General features: G+C 46.1%; 1 protein-coding gene across 2 annotated transcripts in view; it reads left to right on the forward strand.

Annotated features, from left to right (window-relative positions):
• Positions 1 to 24,104, forward strand: part of Grin2a (glutamate ionotropic receptor NMDA type subunit 2A) — a 294,332-nt gene extending 270,228 nt beyond the window's left edge. For both annotated transcript variants that reach the window (XM_070003499.1, XM_070003500.1), the window contains 2 exons: positions 6,265 to 6,503; positions 12,758 to 24,104. In XM_070003499.1, coding sequence (XP_069859600.1) covers positions 6,265 to 6,503; positions 12,758 to 14,539 — 2,021 coding nt within the window. In that variant the 3' untranslated portion in view covers positions 14,540 to 24,104. The remainder of the gene's footprint in view (positions 1 to 6,264; positions 6,504 to 12,757) is intronic.
• The last annotated feature ends 627 nt before the right edge of the window (positions 24,105 to 24,731 follow it).

Raw genomic sequence — 24,731 nt, forward strand, 5'->3', positions numbered from 1 at the left:
AGCTTATGGATGATCTGTCTCCCAGTGAGTAAATGAATGAATGGAGAAAGCAAAGCTACAAAGAGCTCTTCAGAGAACCAAAAATCATTTGCTTCCTTAACCAGAAATGAAACAGAACATGAAACACGGCTTCCCCAAAACCACACACTATCTCTTGTCATAGCGTCCTTACCTTGGGGCAGATGCTTTGGGCCAGGAATCAAGAAAAATGCATGCTGATAACTGCCTGCAAGGTCCTGTATGAGAAGCAAATTCTCAGGTCTGGACAAAGCCTAAAGGGTATAGGTTCAAAATGAATCTCTCCCAGTTGATCTCAGGGGGGAAAGATGCTTGAGAAGGAAGTCTGAAGGCTAGTCACACTGCTTGCTATAAAATCTTCTTCTGAAGCAATCCCCAGAGTTCTCAGCCAGTCTTAGCCAATAGAATGAAAACTAATCTGGAAAAGCAACTGCACTCTCTCTGGATTGCTAAGAATGAGTCCTAGGGCAAATAAGCAATTGACTCCTCTTACTTTGGATATGACCGTCTCGTCAGAAAGCTGGCTCTGTTTTTGGGTTGTGCGTGAGTTGGAAGGGAGAGCCTGCTCCCCAGTTTTGTTTTGTTTTTTGACTGTGGGCAGTAATCATACCATCCCCAGAAACACTTACTGAGTAATTGATGTGTGGCAGACACAGTATGCACGCAGCATCCTTTAATGCTAACAAATCTCCAACGAGGTAAAGGCTGCTGGACTCCCACTTGGTGGTTGTGAAAATGGGAGTTCAGAGAAAATGAACAGGGGCTTTTACCTCCCTGTCTTAGCATCTTCATCTGCAAGTGGCTGTGGTAATGGGACCAGCCACATTAAGTTGATATGAGTGTTAATTTTTAAAAGCCCTGCCACTTTGCCTGAGCATAGTAGTTTTGATATGTGTGTTAAATTAAAAAAAAAACTATATACAAGAGTAGATGGACAGAGGATTAGGAGACCTGGATTCGAGTTAAGTGGCAGAAGTTGGATTCAGGCAGCCTGACTCGATGCCCGACCACACGGCCTCCTTGTGATTCATCAGATCTTATCATCAGATGATTTAATGTGCTTGTTCTGGAGTTTTCTACCAGAAACATCTTTGCTTGTCATTTACTAGACATAACGAATTGAATCTTCATGCGTTGCTGGTTTTGCACATTTGAAACCCCATAGCTTGTACCTTGTGAAAGTGAGTGGATGGATGATATAAGAAATCCACCTCCTTCGGGGCCAGCCTGTACTGCCGTGGCTTTCCACTACCTTTTGTGTGACCGCCATATGCTACCTGTGTCACCCAAGTGGCCTGTGGAAGCAATTCTCTCTCTCTCTCTCTCTCTCTCTCTCTCTCTCTCTCTCTCTCTCTCTCTCTCTCTCTCTCTCTCTCTCTCTCTCTCACACACACACACACACACACACACGCGCACACACACACACATGCACACGTGCGCTATATCGCTTTCATTACCCTCCCCAGAGCAAGCTCCCCTTTTGACCTTGTATCTTTCCAAGTCTTTACTCTTAAAATCCCATCACGCTGCCTTCTGATGCCTTCAGGAAGCAAGCGAGCTCTGTGTCCTGAATTCCAAGTCTTCCTTGGGATGGCACAGGACCCGAAGTTGGCAGAGAGACCTGTGGCTAGCAATAACCTCTAGAAGACCAATCGAAGAAGAATTTTTGAAACAGGTGTAACTTTCCTGGGGTGCGTAAGAGTTCTGCAAACATTCATAAGCTCCTTGTTAGCCGAGGAGCAGACAGAGGGCAGGGGTTTGAGCCGTGGGGGGACCTGTCTTCTCAGGAAGGGCGGAGGGAGGAGTCATGTGATGCAGTCGACAAAGCTGAAAACCCAAGGCTGCACCTGCTCCGGGAAAGCAGCAAGAGTGAGTGCACGTCAGGCAAGTGATTTGATTGTCCCATTTTCCAGCTCTGGGATAACTCTGACCGTGACCGTGACCTCTTTGTAAGGGACAAAACTGATAGCAGGCGAGAACCACTTCCTGGGAAAATAACGCTTAATGCCTCACCAGGACTAAAAGCATACTGTGCTTCTCAGCTTTACTCTCTTGGCCACTACAAATCCCTCCTTTGCTCTATATATCCTTTGTTTATAAAGCCAGAAAAAAAAGAAAAAGACAACACAGAGTAGATCTCAATACTTGTACAGTCCTGCCCCGCCCCCCCCCCCCCCATTTAAGTCTGGAGATAGGAGGAACAAAACAAGAATGGAAAATCCAAGCTTGATGTGAACTATGTGCTGTAAGCCATGAGAAATACCGAAATCATAAAACACAGTTCCCAAGCTCCCTCAAGGAGATTACAATATACTTGAGTAAATTAACAAACGAAATAAGAAAGTATTTGAACTATAGTTCAGTATACTAGTTGAAGAGGGCCACAAGGCAGGAAATGACTGACTGCAAAACGATTGGAGCAGGCTGTAATTGGTACTGAGAAATGTGAATTTGCTCTTCTTTTGAGTCTGAGTCTGGTTTACTAAGTTGGCTTGAAAGCAAGCAAGCAAGAAAAAAGGAAGGAAGGAAGGAAGGAAGGAAGGAAGGAAGGAAGGAAGGAAGGAAGGAAAAGAGAAAGCAACAGAAAGAAAGGAAGGAAGAAGGAAAGAAAGGGAGAGAGAAAGGAAGAAAGAAAGAAAACATGAAAAAAGTACTGTTTGGGCAAAGGGCAAAGGACAAATCTTGATATTTACATCCTGAAAAGAATCAGAGTGATGTTTCTTTTATCCAAACCTGGCTCTTTGGGGAACAATACCAAAGAGAATTTGATGAGTCATCAGAAAGAGACTTTTTTTGTTGTTTTTTTGAGGGCTCATAACCTCCACAGCAAGGGAGAAGCCCACAGCAATTGTATTTAGAAATACACGGCCCCCATGGCTTCGGAAGGACAGGAAGCAGTTATGTAAGCCTTTAGGCACGTGATGGGCCACTTGGCTAGTTTATGGTGGTGTTGAGTGGATAATGAGGTAATAAGAATGGAGTCTCCCGTGACCTTTGTGAGTGTGTGGAAGTGTTGGAGGCAGTTGGAAGGAAAGAAGCTGAGTCAAGATATCCCCTCCCATCATTACCTCAAGTAATGATTCACCACCATCTTCTTTGTGAGTGAAGAACTTCGTGGGGGAAGGATAGAGATTTCCTGTCTCTTTTTTCCCCTCTCATAAAATATGTATGAGAGAAAATATACGTCTACTTCTCCCCCTTTGATGAACAAAATCCGAGACCTTTCATGAGTCATTTAGTGTATGAAAAGGAAGTGAGGAAAAAATGTTCTGTCCATCAAAGTCAGGAAAATGCAAGGCGGCTTGCCATCTGTGAGGCTATGGGTGAGAAATTGGAATCTGAAGGAATTTAGGGGTGCAGATGTACATTACTTAAACGGTGCAGTAGTCACATTACATTTTTATACAAAACCCAGTACACTGTGATCCTCTGAGGTCGTGGTTAAAACAAACCCAGGAATGTTTCTATACCCCAGTGTTCTTGGGGGTGCTTATCGTGTTTAAGGGAGAACAGCTCTGCAGAGGATTAGGCTCGGGATGGAAAGGTAAAAATCCCCAAGGAAGTAATCCAACATGAGTCAGAAGGCAGAGAACAGAAGAATGAGAAGCTCGAGCGTTAATCTGCAAGATTATAAGTTTGAAATCATTAAATGTATAGAAGATTTTGAAGTCATCATGAAAGAGCAGGACATTATGATTTAAGAAAAAAGAATATGCAGAACTGGAAAAGAACTGGTTAAAATATAAAATAGATTAAAATTAAAACATAAAGCTAGATGTTACTAATGAAAGAATAAGGGAACTAGAAAATAGATCTATGGGGAAATCCTCAACTGTAGCCCAAAGAAATAAAAGGATGCAAAATAAATATTAAAACAAGATCCATAACCTAGAGGTTAGCTTACTAATGAGCTAGTCCACAATATATGAAACAAAAAAGTTTGGTGAAAAATGGTTTGCGCAAGTCTTTAGGGAATTCCTAATTAAAACAGTCAGCACAAAACTCCTATTAAAGTGTCAAAAAATAAATAAATCCCAAGCAGTTACAGCAACGAGCATGCTGGGGGAAAATGGCAGAAAAAGAGGAGCTCTCATTCATTGCTGGGCAGAATGCAACATGGTACAACCACTTTGGTATACAGTTGGGTGGTTTCCTGTAAAGCCAAATAAACAGAGTCTCACCATTCGATCCAGAGATAACACTTCCAGGTATTTACCTAAATGGGTTGACAAGATGTCCATTGCCCATCAATGTTTATAGAAGCTTTATTCATCATTACCCAAACTTGGATGCAACCAAGATGTCAATTCAGTAGCTGAAGAGATAAACAAAATGTGCATCCAAACCATGGGATACTATTCTGTGATGAAACGTGATGATCTAGGGGTCCAGGAAACGATACGGAGGAACTGCAAATGCATATCGTTCAGTGAATGAGGACAATCTGGAAAGGCAGTATGATTCTGGGGAAGGAAAGGTCTTGCTTTTCTTGTCTAGGCTGACCTGGATTAAGATCCTCTTACTTTATACATCCAGAGTAGCTGGGAAGACAGGCATGAACCACCACACCCAGCTTTTAAGTTGAGACAGGGGTATTTCTACCTTCTTACTAGGGATGGCTTCAAACCATGAAATTTCCCACTAAAATAGCTGAACAGAGGTGAGCCACAGCACCTGGCAAGCAAAAGATAATTTTTTTAATTTTAATTTTTATTTTTTGTGAACATACTGTACAGAGGGGTTACAATTACATGGGCAAGATAATGAGTACATTTCTTATCAAGCATTGCAGCCTCCTCCTTTGTTTACCCTTCACATCCCTTCCCAGCCTCCCCCCGACCCCCCACCCAATCCCCCCCCCCACACACACACCCAAGTTGTAGAGTTCGTTTTTTGACATGACAACTTGTACTTCTCATAGTTGCATCGGGTCCACCTGTATCCTTAAATGACTTGTTTTTCCCCATCTCCTCCACAGATTATACCGACATCAAATATAGTGAAAGCAGGGGTTATACTGTGGGGGAGGGACATACAAAGCTACAAAGAAATAATCTTATAAATGAGTTAGAAACAAATGCATGAAAAAAAAACATTTAAATACATATCTAAGGGTTCATTTTCCTAACATCACATTATCTGACCTTTCCTGCTTAACTCATACATATACTAGATACAGAATATAATTTTTTTAAAGGCCAAATCATAGTCAAAGTGCCATAGTGTTCTGATTGTAGACAGTTGGGATAAGGACTAGCCTTTTAGATCAAAGAATTTCCTCCTAAATGGAGGCCAGATAAAAATGAACACAAAAGCAAGACAACGTAGTGTCACGCAAGTCCGCTTTTTCCCATTGAGAACCTCACCTGCTTTAATCACCCAATTGAAGCGAGAAGTGTTTAGCTTTCCAGGGAACATTTAGCGCAAAAGATGTCTCTTTTTCCTCAATTAAGATTTTGTGCCTTAAGTATGCTGCTTTGCAGGTGACTTTTTGGAGCCGTTCTGGCTGGATATATTATACAGAGTTTATCACGTGCCAGCATGCTGCCAGGTATTTCCTAAATAAATAGCATTACAAGTTATTATGCCTGAGAACTCAAACGTTATTATGCTTGAGAACTTACTGTGAACCAGTAAGTTTTTATATATTGGTTGAACCTCAGAGCACTTTTGCTAGCTGGGCACTGATAGCACACACCTGTAATCCTAACTACTTGTGGGAAGCTGAGACATGGAGATGTTAGTACAAAACAAGCCCAGGAAGGAAAGTCCATGAGACTCTTATTTCCAATTAATCGACCAATAGAACCAGAAGTGGAGCTGTGGCTCAAATGGTAGAGCACCAGCCTTGAACAAAAAAGCTCATGAATAAAGCCCAGAACCTGAATTTACGCCCCAGGACTGGTGCGCACACACACACACACACACACACACACACACACACACAAAGAGGACACTATTGCTATACCCAGGTTTATGCCATAATTATATATATATATATATATATATATATATATATATATATATAATCTATAATCCAACCTCATCTCATTGTAGCCGTAATTGGTATCATTACTGTCATGACTCAAGTGAGCCTTCCAGATCCAGTCAAGCTCTCCACCAGCCTTAAAGTTACACAGTTGCCGAGTTGCCACACACACACCTGTCCCAGCCCAGCAGTTTCCATTGCAACCCCAAGCCGCACGGTCTGGCCCTTACTGTCTGCGGGTGTTGTGTTCTGTGCAGGTGAGATGGAGGAGCTGGAGACACTGTGGCTCACAGGGATCTGCCACAACGAAAAGAACGAGGTGATGAGCAGCCAGCTGGACATCGACAACATGGCGGGCGTGTTCTACATGCTAGCGGCGGCCATGGCCCTCAGCCTTATCACCTTCATCTGGGAGCATCTCTTCTATTGGAAGCTGCGCTTCTGCTTCACGGGCGTGTGCTCCGACCGCCCAGGGCTGCTCTTCTCCATCAGCAGGGTCAGTATTTCCAAAGTACCACAGGGCTGCCAGAGAGCCAGGCACTTGGACTTCTCTCTGAGGTCTGGACATGTCTGTCTCTGTTTCTGTCTCTGTCTCTCTCTGCCTCCCTCTCTCTCTCTTTCTCCTCTCCCTCCTTTCTTGGGCTTATCTAAAGTCTAGACTGTGTGCATTCATAAGCCAGGGTTTGCAAACTCAAAGGACTGCAAAAGCCAGAAAGGTGATTGGAATGGATGCCACAGGCTAGAGGCAGGAGAAGGGGCTGGGAAGGTGGCTCAGTGGTAGAGGGCTCGCCTTGCATGCATGAGGTCCTGGGTTCAATTCCTCAGCACCACATAAGCAGAAAAGGCTGGAAGTGGTGCTGTGGCTCAAGTGGTAGAGTGCTAGCCTTGAACTGAAGAGCTGAGGGACAACACTCAGGCCCAGAGTTCAGGCCCATGACCATAATAATAATAATAATAATAATAATAATAATAATAATAATAATAATAATAATAATAATAATAATAATAGAGGCATGAGAAAAATAGCACAAATAAAGCATAGCAACCAATCCTGGAGAGAGCAATAAGGAATCCTGGAGACTGTGGCAAACCGCATACGAATATTCACACCGCAGAGGAGGTAGCCAGAGTCAAGCCTGGCAAAGTATTGTCTTATGGGAATGTAGGGCCAATGCTGTCAGGTATTTTGGTTTTCAGAAGCAAATGTGCCACCAAACCGCATGTGAACTTTTGAGTGGTGGTACACACCTATAATCCCAGGGACTCTGGAGCTAGAGGCAGGAGAATCTCAACGTCAAGGACAGCATGGGGAAAGTTAGGAAGACTCTGTCTCAAAATCAAAACTAGCCAAAAGGGATGGAAGGTGTAGCTCAAGTGGTAGAACAAAGCCCTGAGTTCAATTCTCAGTACTGAAATTTTTAAAAAAAGATAAGTAATTCCATTTAAAAGGTGTAGGTCAAACCCAGCCCCCCATATGTGGCCAGCATCACTAGCTCATATGATGTCATAAAATGTTACACTCCTGGGGCTGGGAAGGTGGCTCAGTGGTAGAGCGCTTGCCTTGCAAGCCCGAGGCCCTGGGTTCGATTCCTCAGCACCACATAAGCAAAAAGAAAAAAACCCAGAAGTGGCGCTGTGGCTCAAGAGGTAGAGCACTAGCCTTGAGCTGAAGAGCTGAGGGACAGCGCCCAGGCCCAGAGTTCAGGCCCCATGACCGGACCCCCCCCCAAAAAAAAAAGTTACACTCCTGTGTGAGGTGTTCCAGGAAAACCCAAGCAAGTCAGAATCCACAGGTAACTCTCTGCCACGTGTATACACCCGTAACAACGCACGAAATACGTGCAGTGCGCACATAGCCTGGAATGAAACATAGAAGGAAAGTGCCAGAAGAGCAGACACACTCACAGACCACAACACGTGCTCAGCCCAGCCTGAGCAGCAGCCCCAAGTACACGCCGTGTGCAGCACACAACGCAGAAACGTGTTCCATGCCCCCTGCAGGGCGTATGCGTGTCACCATCGGTGTACCTACGACGTCATTGGTCAGTTACGGGAAAGATCATGGGATGCCCTAATGGAGCGTTTATATTTGCTAAGCACCACAGAAAGACTTTATAATTTTTTTTATTTCATTTAATCTACAAACCAGCTATGAGCTCTAGTTACTCTTATTAGTCCCAGACTGAAAACAGCAAAATTCAAAGCTAGAATTACCTCAGGTCACACAGCTAGTAAGGTGAAGACAGGATTTGAATCTACACGGAGTGGTACAGGCTAACGCAACAAACATCAAATTCAAAGGAGGAAGACAATTTGTTACCCTTCATACGACTGATATATTGAGACAGACAGATCAATAGACAGATCTGTATGTGACTTACATACCATGCTCACATGAAACAATACCATCACTTAGCCTGTAAAAGAGCACACGTGTATACACGGGTCTTACACCTTTCCATCTGTCTGTCATTTACCTATGCATTCCCTGTCTATCCATTCAACCATCTAGAGCCTCTTTATCCATCTGTGTACCTACCTGTCATCTGTCTTTCCATCCATCCATCCAGCTATGTACCTATTACCTACTATCCACTATCTATTCATCATCTACCCATCTACCTACCTGCTATCTATCCTTCTATCCATCCATCATCCATCCATCCATCCACTTACCTATTTCCTATTTATCCATCATCTATCTACCATCCATCATCTATCTATCAACTATCCATCCATCTACCCATTCATTCCATTTACCCACCTTGGTAGTTTTTTATATTCATCCTGGATGAACTTAATAAGTTAGGATTTGAAACAGCTTGGTAAAAACATCTATTTGGTATGTTAATGTTTATTGGGAAAACTAAATAATCTCTTTAAAGTAAAATTGTATAATCGTAACATTTAGTAAGTTTAAGAACTCTGGAGATTTTGAAGGTACACATGAGCTTAGCAAGGATTTATTTTTGCCATTCAATTGCACTTGAAACTTGGGTTCTGTGCAAATACATATTTCTTAATTAGCTTGATGACATCCAAACACACAGATTGCTTAAAAATAACGGCGCACACGCATATAGCTAGGTATTATGCCAACTTTAAACTAATTCTCCCAACCAATTACTAAAGGCTTTTTATATCCAAATGATTCTGAGATTATCTTGAGCAAATGAACACTGTTGCCATTTACTTGTGAATTCTGCTTGTTGGGGGAAGAGGATGCCAAATTGGTAGGAGCATCTCTATGAGAAATGAACTAAGTCCGTCATCCCTTACCAAGCACATGGAGGGGCAGGGGTGGAGAGGGGCCAGGCAGTGAAGGACCATGCTCCTGGGAAGGGAGCTCTCAGCCCCCACTGCTCTATCCTTGAAGGCATCAGGGATCCCCCACACACCCTTGTATACTAGCTCTCTTTTTCCCCAAATAGCATTTGCATTTTTTTTTTTTTTTGTCGGTTGAGGGCCTGAGCTCTGGGCCTGAGCACTGTCCTTCAGCTCTTCAACTGTAGACTAGCGCTCTACCACTTGAGCCTCAGCCCCACTTCTGGCTTTTTCTGCTGATGTAGGGCTGAGGAATCAAACCCAGGGCCTCATGCATGCAAGGCAAGCACTCTACCACTGAGCCACCTTCCCAGCCCCAAGCATTTGCATTTTAAAGCAAGAGCAGCCTGACACGTACATCACATTCTCTTTGCTGTCTGTCTGTCTGATTGTTACGTTTTGAGACAGGCTCTCAGTATGTACGCCCAGGCTGATCTCAAAATGTCCATCCTCCTGCTCAGCCCCCTCAGTTGCTGGGATGACATGCATGTGCCACCACACCCAGCCAGAAAGCCTCTTTCCTATCAGCAGAACATCGCAAGAAGAAGAAATGATGTGTCTGTGTAGGGTTGGGTCGCATGCATCAGTCAACTTCAGAGTTTAGGTTTCTTTTCAAGCAAGTTGATCCATGAGGCTTTGAAATCCACATCTCCCCCAAGGCTGCACAGATTTCCTTTCCGTTCACTGATACTCCAGCCAATAGCCTTAAGGCCTTTACTCATAGCCCTCCTTTGGGCTCAACTTCCCTGAGAAACTCCTAGGGACCGCAACATCCATACAGACCTGGGACCCATGAAGCCAGGGAAAGGGCAGGAACTCTCAGAAGACCTGGGTCTAACATAGAACCATTCCTTCCCTGCTGTAGCTTCGTCTTTTTTTTTTTCCTTTTAAACACTACTTAGGAAAAAATGCATTTTCCTGACTGTGAGATGCTTTTAACTTGCGTGTTTCCTTTGCAAAATATTCCCCTTCCATTTAGAAGAAAATAAATACTCACTGTCTGTCCCCGCAAAACCGACCACGTCGGCAGTCCCTGAAATGTGACAAATAGGAGACATAGCACAGCCAGAAGCTGGGGAGCTGGGCCGGTGGCTGCCTCCACCGTGAGCCCCGGCAAGGGGAAGGTTGGAAGGAGGATGGAAGATGCTTCAAGCTAATCCACAATCAAGACCACACAAAGGCAGAGCAACGTGCAGGGATCGGGCCGAGGCTGAACAGAACCAACCCAAACGTGGGGCCCTTGCACCTTAAGAATGGTTGGAGGGGTCAGGTGCCCCTCAAAGGAACAGAAAAAGAAATGGTCCACAACAATTTGTCAGCTCTTGTTTTATGTGGCAGAATCCACTTCCTACCTAGAAGGTGTCTGGTTTCCGCAACCCACAAACTCCTGCCAGAATTGATGAATAATAGAGCAGGGGGAAATAGAGAGAGAGAGAGAACTGTGCAGGGAAGAATGGAACTCTAGCCTCGTGATTGATCGGGCTCCTTGGGTAGAGTTTGAGCTGTTGATCTAACCCGCAGGCCAGTGTAGCTTTCCCGAGCAGCCCTTCCACATGAAAGAGTCACATCTAAGTCTGGCCCCTTTGACCACGTGGCCACTGTGTGCTTCAGCTGGTGCTAGAGGATTTGTCAGCCCGCCGCTGGGTTGATGGAGGGCCGGCTGTGAATTGTTTGATCTTGTCCTCCCGCCCAGCTCAGCGCTCCCACTTCACAGCTGGGGAAACTGAGGCCGATCCACAGAACCTATGGTGACTCACAAAACCCACGAGCTCTGCTGTCCTAGTCCCCGGGGGGAGCCGGAGAGGAGGGAGGGCACCGCGGCTTTCCTCCCGCCCAGCCTGCTCCCCACTGCAGGCAGGCCTACGTTGCTCTGGCATTCCCAGTCTTTCAAGAGGGCAGGAGAGGAACCTGCTAGGACAGATCCGTAACTACTCCCCCATCCCCCATAACCCTAACGACAGGAAGAGAAGGCATCAGCTTTGGCTGTTTCCCATCCGCCGGCCAGGAAGGCTGATCTTCACCCACAGTGAGCAGAGACCCTGTAGCTCAGACAGAGATGAGATCCTTCTGTTACTGAATGGGGTGAGGAGGGCCGCAGGTTAGTGATTGCACCGGGTTAAGCGACACTGGGCCATGTGAAAAGTCTGGCGCACGTGGGTGATTTCCGCATCTGAGGTGCAGCTCTTCTGCAGCCCTGGAAGCAACAGGAGGAGGAGCCAGCTAGGTGAGGGCCTGTGGCAGGATGAACAACCAGCCACACGTGACGCCAAACAGGAGACAGAAGCAGCCATGGCTGCAGGAAGGAAGAGAGGAATAGGCACAAGGCTAGTGCCGTGGGCCTCTGGGAGCCTCGACCATGAAACCCGGGTCCCCGAGGGATAGAAGAAAGGGATGCTTCACCCCAAAGCTGTTGACTTCTTTACCATTCCAAGAAGGCTGCAAGTGGAGATGGTGTTTAGAAGCTGCGAGAAAAATGCCACCATGCAAATGAGTTGAGCAGGTCACGGTTCCATGAGCATTCTGCAGGTTAAGCCGCCATGATCAGAATGCACAGTTAATCATGCATACTCTCCCAGGGTTAAAGCAGTAGCTGCCCAGTTTGCCTGACAAATCCCTTCCTGAGCTGGCTTCCGGGCAGTCTTGGGAGGACCAGGTCAGATCCTACACACATAATCCGCTCGCTGGCTTTAGATGTGACTGCCGAGACCCAGGGTAGGGGTGGGGAGAAGCGGGGGCAGCAGTAAATCCAGATGTGATGGTGTTCTTTGGCCTGTTCTACTCCAGCATGAATCAAGAGCCTCATCCCCTTGATAACAGCTATACAGTTACTGTTTAGTGAAATCCAAGACTTTCTTAAGAAAGGTAAAGAAAATAAGGAGACAGAGAGGTCGAGGTGGTCACGTTTTAGCTGTCTAAGATCCCTTTCCACCCTCCAATGCCCCAGATGTGCTTAAAGGAAAATCACTACATCACTGCTCAGTCTCAGGTTAGTAACATCCCCACGTGATGGTAAGAATCATCCCCAGCTCCTCCTACGTGTGCATCTGTCTCTCTCCTTATTACCCTCTTGGACTTCTTAGACAAATCAGTGCTTTCCGGGCAGAAGCTCTCTTTGGTTGGCCGGCTTGGCTCTCATACCTTTGGCATACAGGTAGGGGTGATTTCTGAAATGAATCCTTCCATGCTGGTTGAGTTTATCCACAACTCACTCTGGTCTGGGTGTGTTGGAAGGGAAAATTAAACGTCTTCATGAGCCAGCTTGGGGCAATAAGATAACCCCGATGTGTTGGATCTTTGTCCCATCTATCGAAGGACGACCATTGGAGTGAATCTATTGCCCTAGGGCTCCTGCCGGATGTCCGTGCCTCCGCTTCGTAGGGGCTGGTTTTCAGTCTGTGGCTGACGCTTTGTGCTGTTCCCTCACAGGGCATCTACAGCTGCATCCACGGAGTGCACATCGAAGAGAAGAAGAAGTCGCCCGACTTCAACCTGACGGGATCCCAGAGCAACATGCTCAAGCTCCTCCGCTCCGCCAAAAACATCTCCAACATGTCCAACATGAACTCCTCCAGGATGGACTCCCCCAAACGAACGGCGGACTACATCCAAAGAGGGTCCCTCATCGTCGACATGGCGTCCGACAAGGGGAATCTGATCTACGCAGACAACAGGTCCTTTCAGGGGAAGGAGAGCATTTTTGGGGACAACATGAACGAACTCCAGACGTTTGTGGCCAACAGGCACAAGGACAACCTGAATAACTACGTGTTCCAAGGACAGCACCCCCTGACGCTCAACGAGTCCAACCCCAACACGGTGGAGGTGGCCGTGAGCACGGAGTCCAAGGGCAACTCCAGACCCCGGCAGCTCTGGAAGAAATCCATGGAGTCTCTGCGCCAGGATTCTCTGAGCCAGAACCCGGTCTCCCAGAGGGATGAGGTGAGTGTAGAGAACAGGACCCGCTCCCTAAAGAGCCCCAGGTACCTTCCAGAAGAGGTGGCGCACTCCGACATCTCGGAAGCGTCGAGTCGGACCGCGTGCCACAGAGAGCCCGACAACAATAAGAACCACAAGACCAAGGACAACTTCAAAAGGTCCCTGGCCTCCAAGTACCCCAAGGACTGCAGCGAGGTGGAACGCACCTTCCTGAAAACCAAAGCCAGCTCCCCCAGGGACAAGATCTACACCATCGACGGCGAGAAGGAGCCCCCTTTCCAGCTGGAGCCTCCCCAGTTCGTGGAAAGCCTGGCCGTCCCCGACACCTACCAGGATCACAACGACAATTTCCGGAAGGGCGACGCCACGCTGCCGGTGAACAGGAACCCCCTGCATCGCGAAGACGGCCCCCCCAACAACGACCAGTACAAGCTGTACGCCAAGCACTTCACCCTGAAAGACAAGGGGTCCCCCCACAGCGAGGGCAGCGACCGCTACCGGCAGAACTCCACCCACTGCCGCAGCTGCCTCTCCAACCTGCCCACCTACTCGGGCCACTTCACCATGCGCTCCCCCTTCAAGTGCGATGCCTGCCTGCGCATGGGCAACCTGTACGACATCGACGAGGACCAGATGCTGCAGGACACCGGGAGCCCGGCCGCCCGCGACGAGGCCTACCGGCAGGACTGGACACAGAACAACGCCCTCCAGTTCCAGAAGAACAAGCTGAGGATCAGCCGGCAGCACTCCTACGACAACATCCTAGACAAACCCAGGGAGATAGACCCGAACAGGCCCTCCCGGAGCATAAGCCTCAAAGACAGAGAACGGCTGCTGGAGGGCAACTTGTACGGGAGCCTGTTCAGCGTCCCCTCCAGCAAACTCTTGGGGAACAAGAGCTCCCTTTTCCCCCAAGGTCTGGAGGACAGCAAGAGGAGCAAGTCCCTCTTGCCGGACCACACATCCGACAACCCTTTCCTGCACACGTACGGGGATGATCAGCGTTTAGTGATCGGGAGATGCCCGTCAGACCCGTACAAACACTCCCTGCCATCTCAGGCCCTGAATGACAGCTACCTTCGGTCATCCTTGCGGTCGACCGCGTCGTACTGCTCCAGGGACAGCCGGGCCCCCAGTGACGTGTATATTTCCGAGCATGTTATGCCTTATGCTGCAAATAAGAATAATATGTACTCTACCCCCAGGGTTTTAAATTCCTGCAGCAATAGACGCGTGTACAAGAAAATGCCTAGTATTGAATCTGACGTTTAGAAGCTTCCATTAATGTTTTATCTCTAGGGAAACATGGAATGGTCAGCGTTGTGGAGGGTAAATGTCGGAGGCCCAATTATGCCCTGCTGGGAGAAACGGGGACTTAGGGAGGTTTGTTTTTTTTTTTTGTATTGATTTATTGATTTATTTTTCTTGGCTCTTTTTGCACATGGCTCCATGCCATAATCTTCACTCAAGGACCTTGTGGGGTGTGTGCTGAGCATGGCCGATAACAAGATAGGTGAGTCTTTAACCAAAATATTATTTAAAAAAAAAGAAGAAGAAAAAGATTTTAAAAAAAGAAATATAAATATAGGCAAGTCCCTCAGACAAGCCTGCTAGGTATGTTGGCAATAATGATGCATCGGTTGCTGGTGGTGATGCTAGGATTTTTCTATAGTCCAAATTCCATGGAATTCAGTCCACCGTGTAATTTCCTCATTCAGAAATGCTCATGGTTTATCTCTAATACAGAATAAGCAATATGGTATGCATGTTAATCTGACACAGACAATAAGAATGAAGAATGCATCTGCACCGTAGTAAGACTTGACACGTGCAAGGGGTTAGGAGGTATGTCTTGTGACCATTCTCAGCTTCCTTGTGATGCCTTCCATCCCCGCCCAGGCCCAACCCCAAGAACTCCAGGCTATCTCCCCGACCCCGCTCCCCACCCCCACCCCCAAAGAAGTGTAAAACTCAGTGTGTTCGTGGAACTTTTCTGATGTGCATTATAGTCCTTTTCCAAGGACACGTCTGGGACAAAAAAAAAAAAAAAAAAAAAAAAAGCCAGAGGGACTCTCAGACAGAGAGCTACAAGAACCTTTTTGGATGTCGATGTGTGTATCCACTCACCCTTTGCTTCCATGGTCTTGCTCGGAGCTTCATAACCTCACGCGTCCGTGTCTCCGCCCTCTGAGTGTGGATCTTCCGTGTGTGACACAGTGGCCGTTGTAGTTTTTATCCCGAAGACTCCTGTGTATGTAAGTTTTGCGTTTCCTCACTTTTGGTGATGACTCAGGGTTGTATAGTATCTGTTACCCCGTCCCTCCCAGAGTAACCCTAACTTGTCCTGTCCCCGAACAGCCACGGTGGTGTCTAATTAGCTGTGTGTTGCTGTTGCCGGAGCTGTTAATGTGGTAACACGTGCCAGCCGCCATATGTGTACTGTGAGCTATAAAGAAGTACCCGGCCATCTGGCCGCCCGAGGCTAGCATGGTTTTAGGTTTTCTCTTTCTGAATGTCACAAAACTCTCTTGGACACTCATCTCTTTCCCCCTCCATCCTTCCTCAAATCAAAAGCCTTCGAATTCCGAGACACTCATGCATCTCCCCCAAGTACCCTCCACACTGTGGATACACCGAGCGAGACAAGTCATTTCTCTCTCCTGAAATATTCTCTCTCCATGGGAGCCAAACTGCTTTGTCGGCACCAGCAGAGACTGATGGGAATTCCTCCCTGCATTTGTCATGTCTGAGCCATCTGCATCATCCCCTCCTTACTCAAGTCAAACCTGTGCACAGAGGATATGAATGACACCCATTATCTTCTTTTCAAAGAAGACTCGGAGACAGAGGGGAATATTTATGCAGGGGAAATTTCTTAGACTGCCATATCATAAGATGGCAATCCCCTCCCTGCCCCCCCCCCCCAAATGTAGTTTTTTTTTTCCTTCTGTAACTATCAGGGCAGGATTTCCTAGTGTACAATTTCAGCATCACAAAGCAGTAGACAATATTAGTTAAACACATTCTGCTCTGTTCATCGGTACATTTCTAAGTACATGAACAGCTTCCAAGCAGCTGGGCAAATTGGCCGGCCAGTACAACAGAAATTGAGTTCCCACGGATTCTCCTGGACGTTCCCTGGTCTCTTGCCCAATTGCTCTTTGCGTTCTTGGAGAAAGGGAACAAAAGCACTAGGTGGAAATGGTTCTGTTTCCCCCCTTTCCTTGTGCCCAGTTCCATTCTGTAGAGAGAGCTGGCCTGTCGGTAGAGTTTGCTCCTGTAATTATACAGATGGTGGGAGAAATGGGACCATCAGTGGCGGGTGGCTGCGGACATGGGGGGGACATGGGGGGCAGCAGGAGCAAGCATCCTTCCCATCCTCTCCCAAATGCAAAAGGAGGCCCTAGCGCTGACCATTGTTACCCTTGAAAATTCCATTGCATTTCTTTGATTCTCTAACTTTTTGCTGTCCCCTGACCCAGCAGTGGGAGAAGCCTGCGTGAAAGGACTTGAAACAGTCACCCCAATTTGTGATCTCAAATTGAGTTGCTGTGACTGTGTCTCCATTCAACGCCTTCTGCCTTTGCGCCCCCTTTGCATTCCACACCTGACCAACCCCTGGGACCACCGCTGTACCCTTGCAAGACCGACATGTCCAAACACGCAACGAAATCAAACTCTTCCCAGAGCAGTGATAGGTCACCCATCCCAAGAGGCTTTCTGTCTTCCTTTGGAGGACTCAAAGTCCTAGGGGAGGGGGGGGGAGAGGGGGAGCTGCCAAAAGCCACATAAGCTCCAGAGACTGTGCAAGTTATACTGGGATATACTCCATGCATCCAAAGCCATCTCCTTAAAAGAGTATTGAAACCGAACACACTGGCTTTTGGAAAATAATGTAGTGGAGAAAAACACGTCAAACGTGTTCCTTTTTTTTTTTTTAAAGATAAACAATTGGAAATTAGGTGCTACGTAATAAGTACATACTTTTTGTCCTTCACTCATTGATTGACTCTTTCATGTTACGATTTCAAATGAGAAAAATCAGCCCGCTGATCAGATGATGGGTATCCAAGTGAAAGGCGGTGATTTGGAGTCATCCAAAGGCCATCCAGGTCAGCTGAGCTTTTGGAAGAAAGAATTCAGGAATGTGCATAGCTACTGGTAGATGGCACATACAGTGGTCCTGGGTCAGAGCCCCTGGACTATGAATCACCACATACCCCAGCTCTGAGATTCTCAATTCATGGATGCCAAGAAACTAAAATCCACCCAGCCCTGGGTGTCTGGGCTGTTAAACATCCATAATGAGATTTCATTAACCCCAAGTGATTTACCCCTTTTGGAAAGGACCTGGGTAGAAACAGTCAGCTTCCCTCTGAGAACACTGGGTATTCTGCAACACTTTCCACCATTGTGACCCCTGCAGGCTCCCCAGACACGTCCAGGGTCCATGCTAGCAACAACCCCCCTTCTAGACCTTTCTGCCCGTTGAGACCTCCATGGGAGGGGAGAGATTAGAACTTCACAACTCATGACTGTTGCGTTGCTCTGCAGATCTGTTTGCATCATTCTAGTCAGTGCCATGACGATTTCATATTTACACTTGCCTTCCCCCTTCCCCTGTCTCAAACGGTGCCTGAGGAACTCAATGCCTAGTTTTTCTTATGAAAGCATTAAAATTCATCCATTGCAGCAAAATCTGTCAAACCGATTCATGCTTATTTTCTGGAGAGTGGGAGAGAGAGAAAAAGAGAGAGAGAAATTACACCTTGTTTACAAATGAAATCATTTCATTTAAATGGGACTTTTGCCAAAGTGGTTAATTAGTCAAAAGATCCATGGTCGTCATACATTGTTTATTCTATTTGATATGTCTACTGCTGATGTGTATTTAATATTCCGCATCCTTCTCAGGAAATGACAAATGCCCTGAATTCTTTGCAAATAGAATTGCTAATGACAAAAGAAAAAAAGAAAAAGAAAGTTGGTGTTAATTAAATGGTGATTAAAAATTTATCTCCTTTAAACCTAAAAAGTGCAGCTTTAATAATGGGTTGTCATATAAATAAATACCTTGCACTGAAATCCCTTGCAGTTTAAGGCCTAAATAAATACTAATCTGAGAAACGGAACTATCAGGGGACCTGCATATATATGTTAACACTGTGTACATTCTAGGTACTGTTGCTCCGTGCGTAGCTGTTTGTGTGTGGATTCCTGAGCAAGGATAGGGGTTGTGTCCAAAATGGAACTTGTGCAGATTCATCCTGGCTAGTATAGACACAGCCGAAATTCGAGAAAAACAAACAAACATACATCGGTTGTTATCTCATATGAGAGTTCTATGTAAAAGTGGCCATCGTTCCAAAAGGTTTAATTTCTGTTCTTTGGACACAAAATGAGGCCTTTCTGTGTACCCCCAGCTTCTTCCAGTAAACAGAGCTGCAAGCATGGGGTCTGGACTTGAAAAAGTGTCTGAAGCTGGAGTGGGCCTTGTCCACTGGTCCCTTCACACGGTTCTGTGTTTCTGATGCATAAGGTCACCTTGTCACCCACTAGAGGTCAGAGCCATCAAATGCACTTATCATCCCTCGAGTACAAATGCTCGTGTACACGTGTCCCTAATCTACACGCTTGAGTTCTACCATCCACACAGAAAGTGTACCATGCAAATAAAACTGCACACGTGTGTAAAGTTTCTGTTAACAATTAAACGGCGATGATGGTATTAACACGGCTAGGGGAAAAACCCATTCTGGGATTTTTTCTTTTTCTCTGATCGGGTATTTCTGTAGACGGGGCAGTCTTATCTTTTTTAAAATCTCGTTTCTAAGGAGGATGGTTGAGTCCGATGGGACTCTTACTTCCTTAAAAAGCAGAAACTCTGGGTTCAGTGGGGGCTGGGGGTTGGAACAAACACCGCTCATGATCGCTTCTAAAGCTGGTGCTGATGGGGGACTGTACATGATTTCTAGAAGCCCATCAAAAGATGTCGCTTTCTTCATCCTCCCACTCCCCTTTCCCTGCCCCTCCTATCAACTCAAGATGTCTGCCTGCCCAAGGAGGGTCAGAGAAAAGTAGAATTTGGAGAAAGATATAGAGCAAGATTTGTGGGAAGGGAAAGGAGAAGGTGGCGTTGGCTGAGTTTGCTCCTCTCATGCAAGATTACTGCAAGGCAGGCTTGGGGATGGGGCTGGAGCCCAAGACTTCCTGGTCCAATTTCCAGCTCGGTCCTCTTTACCAGGCTGACATTTCTTCCCATCTTGAGTCCCTCTGGGAGGAGAGCCAGAAAACCCTTCAGAACTGACCTGGCTTTCTGTGCCTCTGGCTCCTTTGCAGACCCAACTGTGACTCCTTTAATTTGCTTTTCCTGTAAGCTCCTCTGCTCTCTGATTCTCTGAGCATCCTAGGAAAGAGGCCTTTTGTTGGGAGAGTGTCTCCGGGAAGGAACAGGAAGGGTGACAGTGTCAAATCTCTAGCCAAAGGCCAAAGCTGGGAGCAACCATGGAAATGACAGTGCCCGCCCCGCCCCCCCAGCCTCGGGTCTGAGCTGGCACGTGGGTCAGCTGACAAGGCTAGATAGCGTCCAAACCCCGGAGAGATTAAGTCTGCAAGGGGACTGGAAAAGTCTCTTTCTGAAAAGTCAATGATTGAGGAATTCATTCCTCCAATACATGTTACAAGAAGTAACTCAGGACCCATAAAAGGCAAATTAAACTCTTTACAAGAATTAAAAATTAGGAAGGATCAGAACAAACCTTTAAAAACAAATCTCTCAGAGGAGGCTGGGTAAGACGTGGCAGAAGTGGTTGAGTGCCGGCCTAACGAGAATGAGGCCCTGAATTCAAATCCCAGTGCCAACAATAAATTAACAAACTTTATTTAAACCTTCAGCCTAGCCACAGAAGCAGCCCAGAAACAACTAAACAGGTGAACAAATTCACCCATCAACTTTTTTTTTCCTCCTTTTTTTTGTACAAGCAGGCTGGGCTCTGGCTCTAGCCAACTGTCCAACCCCTTGCCAAATCCTGCCTTGCTCCGCGGCTCTGCTTGGTGACGCATGCTTCAGAAGAGGGCTGAAAAAAGAAATCCCTCAAAGGAAAACAGATCATGATGCCAAAGGACCCAGAAAAACTTCATAATTCCTGAGAGCTTTGTGTGGTGGTTGTTTGCTTGACTTGTGGAGAGCACTTTAGATGGTTCTGGGTATGAATGCATGAGGGATGGAGAGAGCTCTTGATGGAGACCCAAGTACCCGCTGCTGTAGATGACGAACGACATGGCCGCTTCCCTTGAGAGGAATAGGGCCAGGAGAAGGTGGACGGAATCAAGGTGTATTCCAGCAAGGAGAGCAGATGGAGGGGGGGGATGCTCACTGCACCTCGTTCTAGGTCGCCACCAGGGTGTTCCATTCTCTGCCTATCCCAAGAATGGACCCTTGCTAGCACCGGAATCTGAAACAAACACACATTTCTGCTGAGCAGAGACTGGGCCCTAGGGCCTTAACTAGAGAGCGGCCGTGTTCCAGATGAGGAAACTGATGCTCTCCTCCGTTTCATCAGAAACAAGAATTAGAGCAAGATTCTTCAAGTGCCCGATCTCCTGTGCGGAGGTCAGAATGGAGGTTAGGAAGAGAGACGCATTGTGTTGCGGTTCCCCCTTTGAGTGTCATTGTCAGGTGTGGGGTGTGTGGAGAGCTCCTGGGAGACTCTGTACACGGCTCGTGGTCCTGTCGGAGCTGTGAATTCTGCGTGTGAACCTCCCATCTGTACACCTGCGCTCAGCGCTCATGCTTCTGCTTCCCAGAGACTTAGCTTCTCTACCTAGCATGTGCCTAATTCAAATACCCCTTTCCTAATCTCTCTTCTTTTTATCAGTTAACATCAGGGCTAAGTTCATTAGCATATATGCATCGTACACTCTCTTCTATGTGTGTGTGTGTGTGAGTGTGTGAATACACATGCTGCCTTGTGGCCCCTCATAAGAGTTATATTTTTCAACTGATGATGTTATTTGCACATTTGTTGTTTCTCCTAATCATCTGTACATTTGCACGTGTTTGCCAAGCAGAGAGAAGGAGGCTCAGGGGTAGACCTTACAACATAGCACGTGGTGTGTGCGTCGTGATCGAGTGTGGATCGTCCGCATGATGCAAGGCCAGCTATTGATAGGGTGGTTTTTGTTCTTGGCCTGTTCTCTTTTTCAATTAATTGCCTTAGAGATAATGTGCTGGAGTTCAGTATCAAAACAGCTGTGGAATCATGGACTCCTTGCTTTATTTCATTGCTATGAAAGTGTATTGAACTGGAGTGTCCCCCTCGCCCCCCAAGTTTTCCTAGGAGCCCGGGATGTTTAACAGGTTCTGTGCTCAACTACCAAGAACACACATGCCTACTTTGCATCCTCTTCCCACCACCGTCTCTTCTGAGATACATATATATGCGTGTACATATGTATATATGTGCATATATGTATATACATATATGTATATATGTATACAGTTATACATATATATGTATATACATACATATGTGGGATACTCTGGGCCCATTTTACAGATGAGGAACCTGGAACCTGAGCTGGGATCTGAAGGAAAGTCTGGAAGCTCCAGAAGAACACTTTCATAGGAAATTCGGTCACTGCTCCAGACACTTCTGGGGGGGGTCAGCGAGTCTGAATAAGTGCCCTTGTCTTAGTCTCTGAGAAGAAGTTCCCAAGCCATTTTCCCCTTTTCAAGCTGGCAGTGAAAACTAAAAACAAAAGCCCTCTTAAGACAGAAAGGTTAGGATTGTTCATAGCGATTTTAAGATCTCTTGTTGTGTCTGCAAGTGGCAACAACATTTCTCCCAGGAATGTTGAGTGCTGCAGAAAGTAGAACACCCCAAAGCATGTTTTGGCTGGTCGTGTTTCTTAAGGGGAGCTGTGTTCTGAAACACAACTCTTCAGGGAACCGCCACCAGATGGTTTCAAGATGGAGTCATTCCTCAGATGAACTTCCCCATAAAAGGGTCGGCAGTCTTCCGGCAAGAACAAAACACATGATCACGTATCCATCCCTCTTCGGCTCCACATCAGTGAAATGATGAGGTTGACTTTTTGTTTTAAGTTCTAGAATATTCTTTATTATCTGTAGCCCTGGGTCATAACCTCTTCGAGTTCATTCTCTTTCGCACATTTGGAAAGGATTTCAGATGAACCTTCAAAAGGATATTAGCATAACATAGCCAATACCACAGATGCCTTTTAAATTAATAAGGTTAATTGTTCTCTCGCTAACATAAGTTTGTCTTTGGCATTTTAAATGCTTCTCATCGATCTGACATTTTGCGGTTTCAAGCTTTGAAAGGGCTCACATCAAAGACTATTGATAACTGAGCAAAGAGTGAAAGTCTAGAAATATAAAAACATTGTCTGCTTTGCCATTAGAAACACTCATAGCGTTTTGAGTTAGACAGAGGGTTTTACCTTGCCATCTGACTTATTTCAGTCAAGCTAATTCAAGCCAATGAATGCTATTGACTTTTTAAACCTATTTTCCGTTGTTTTTTTTTTTAAATCTTAAGTTGATTAGATTTGTAGACCAAGCTCTGGGGTCAGGACCACCAGAAAAATGTCCTAGTTTAGAAATAGAAGAGTTGGATTACTACATTTGGGCAACTGGAAGTGATCTGTAAATACTGATGGGTTTTGGAAGACAAAAATAGCACTGTAACATGCAGGTTCACCTTGCCTTCTGCCCAGGTTTCACTAAGAAGGGTGTCATTTATCTATTTATTCCCCATGAAGCTGTTAGATCAAGAATAACATTCTTACAGAAACACATAGTCCCTTCCTGAAACAACCATGTCTGGATGTCCACTTCCCAGGCATGAGGCTCCCCACACATGGTTGGTGGTGTTGTTTTTCTTTATACCAATTGTGTTCAACCTGTGGGTATTAACTGTGGTTTTGTTTCCCAACTAAAACAATTTAAAATATATACTTGCCAAGTTCATTGGAAGAATCCAACATAGTTTATATCACACTGGAATGTTTGCGTGTATGTGTTTAATGTAGAGCTTATATAGATACATATACATGCATACATATATACATATATATGTGTCAGTCTGAATGTTCAGAAAGAATCAGGATGGTTGGCTGGTGACTTGAATAAGATTATAGAAAACATAAATAATGGCAGGAAGAAGGTAAACCATTTATTGTTCACTCATGCTCTAAGACTTGCATACACACAAGCTGGCCATTGTCCACAAAGCAAGTTACTGAATTAAAGCAGTGTATACACAAACAGGGTCCATGCGCGAGTCCATTCTTAACCCAGGATGAATGGGATTGAGCATAGGCGCAGAGGTTTCCATTCTCAGCTACATTCAAACACTTGAACGCTCACATCGGACCTGGCTGGAACGCTTGTACGGTGGAGCCCAAAGCAAGCTGTGTGCTCCGCTCAGTGTCTTCCTTTGGGAATAGATCTTCACCCACCGACCGCAGCAGTTTATATCTGTCATGTTTTAATCTACTGCATGAGGAAGTGCTAATAACTGTATTAACTATTTCCAAGCATAGCTACAGACTTACACGTTTGCTTAACACCTTCCCGTGATAGAGGAAGTATATACTATGGTCGTCTCCTTGTACTATGTCTTTTTAATTTCGTCCCGTGTGTGATCAGCTGTTTTAAGGAATGGGATTGAAATGTGTGTGCAAACTGATTTGTACATAATTCCCAAGGCAACGAAAGTGCCCGATCCTATGGTGTAAAAAATGTAAATACAGGGGGAAAAACTTTCATTTTTCTAATAAAGATAATTTCTGCCACTTGATATGAAAATGAGACATGGAGTTGTGGTCTTTTGTGGTGGTCAGTGGTGGTGGTGGTGGTTGGTAGTAGTGGGTGGTAGTAGGTGGTGGTGGTGGTGGTGGTGGTTGGTGGGTGGTAGTGGGTGGTGGTGGTAGTTGGTGGGTGGTGATGGTAGTGGTTGTTGGTGTTGCTGCTGGTGGTGGTTGGTGGGTGGTAGTGGGTGACGGTGGTTGTGGTGGTTGGTGGTAGTGATTGGTGGTGGTGGTGGTGGTGGTGGTGGTGGATGCTGTTATGGGCATCAGATTTCAGGAAGACTCAGTGTTTGCACAGATTTCCCCCACTGCCCTGCTTAAAGAGAGAAGCATGCCATTGGAAGGTCCCAAGGCTCAGCTTCATGACTTCAGCTTTGTCCTTGAGGTTTTCCTGTACCCCATCTTCCTGTGGAACTCACCTTCGGATGGCCCTCACCTTGACAATGCTGAGCACCTTCCCAAGAGCTGACCTTCTCGAGGTCCTTCCATGTGGCTAAAAATGCAAATTTTCCTCTCCCCAATCGTCTTCCCATTCTTCAACATTTATGGTGCTATGCCAAAGGTTTCTCATAAAGTGTGTTCTATATGGCAACATCTGTGGACCCAGGATACATACAGAAGGACCCCC

The sequence above is a fragment of the Dipodomys merriami genome, unplaced genomic scaffold, assembly GCF_024711535.1.
Source record: "Dipodomys merriami isolate MVZ:Mamm:240054 unplaced genomic scaffold, mDipMer1.0.p SCAF_60, whole genome shotgun sequence".
In the NCBI taxonomy this organism is placed as follows: domain Eukaryota; kingdom Metazoa; phylum Chordata; class Mammalia; order Rodentia; family Heteromyidae; genus Dipodomys; species Dipodomys merriami.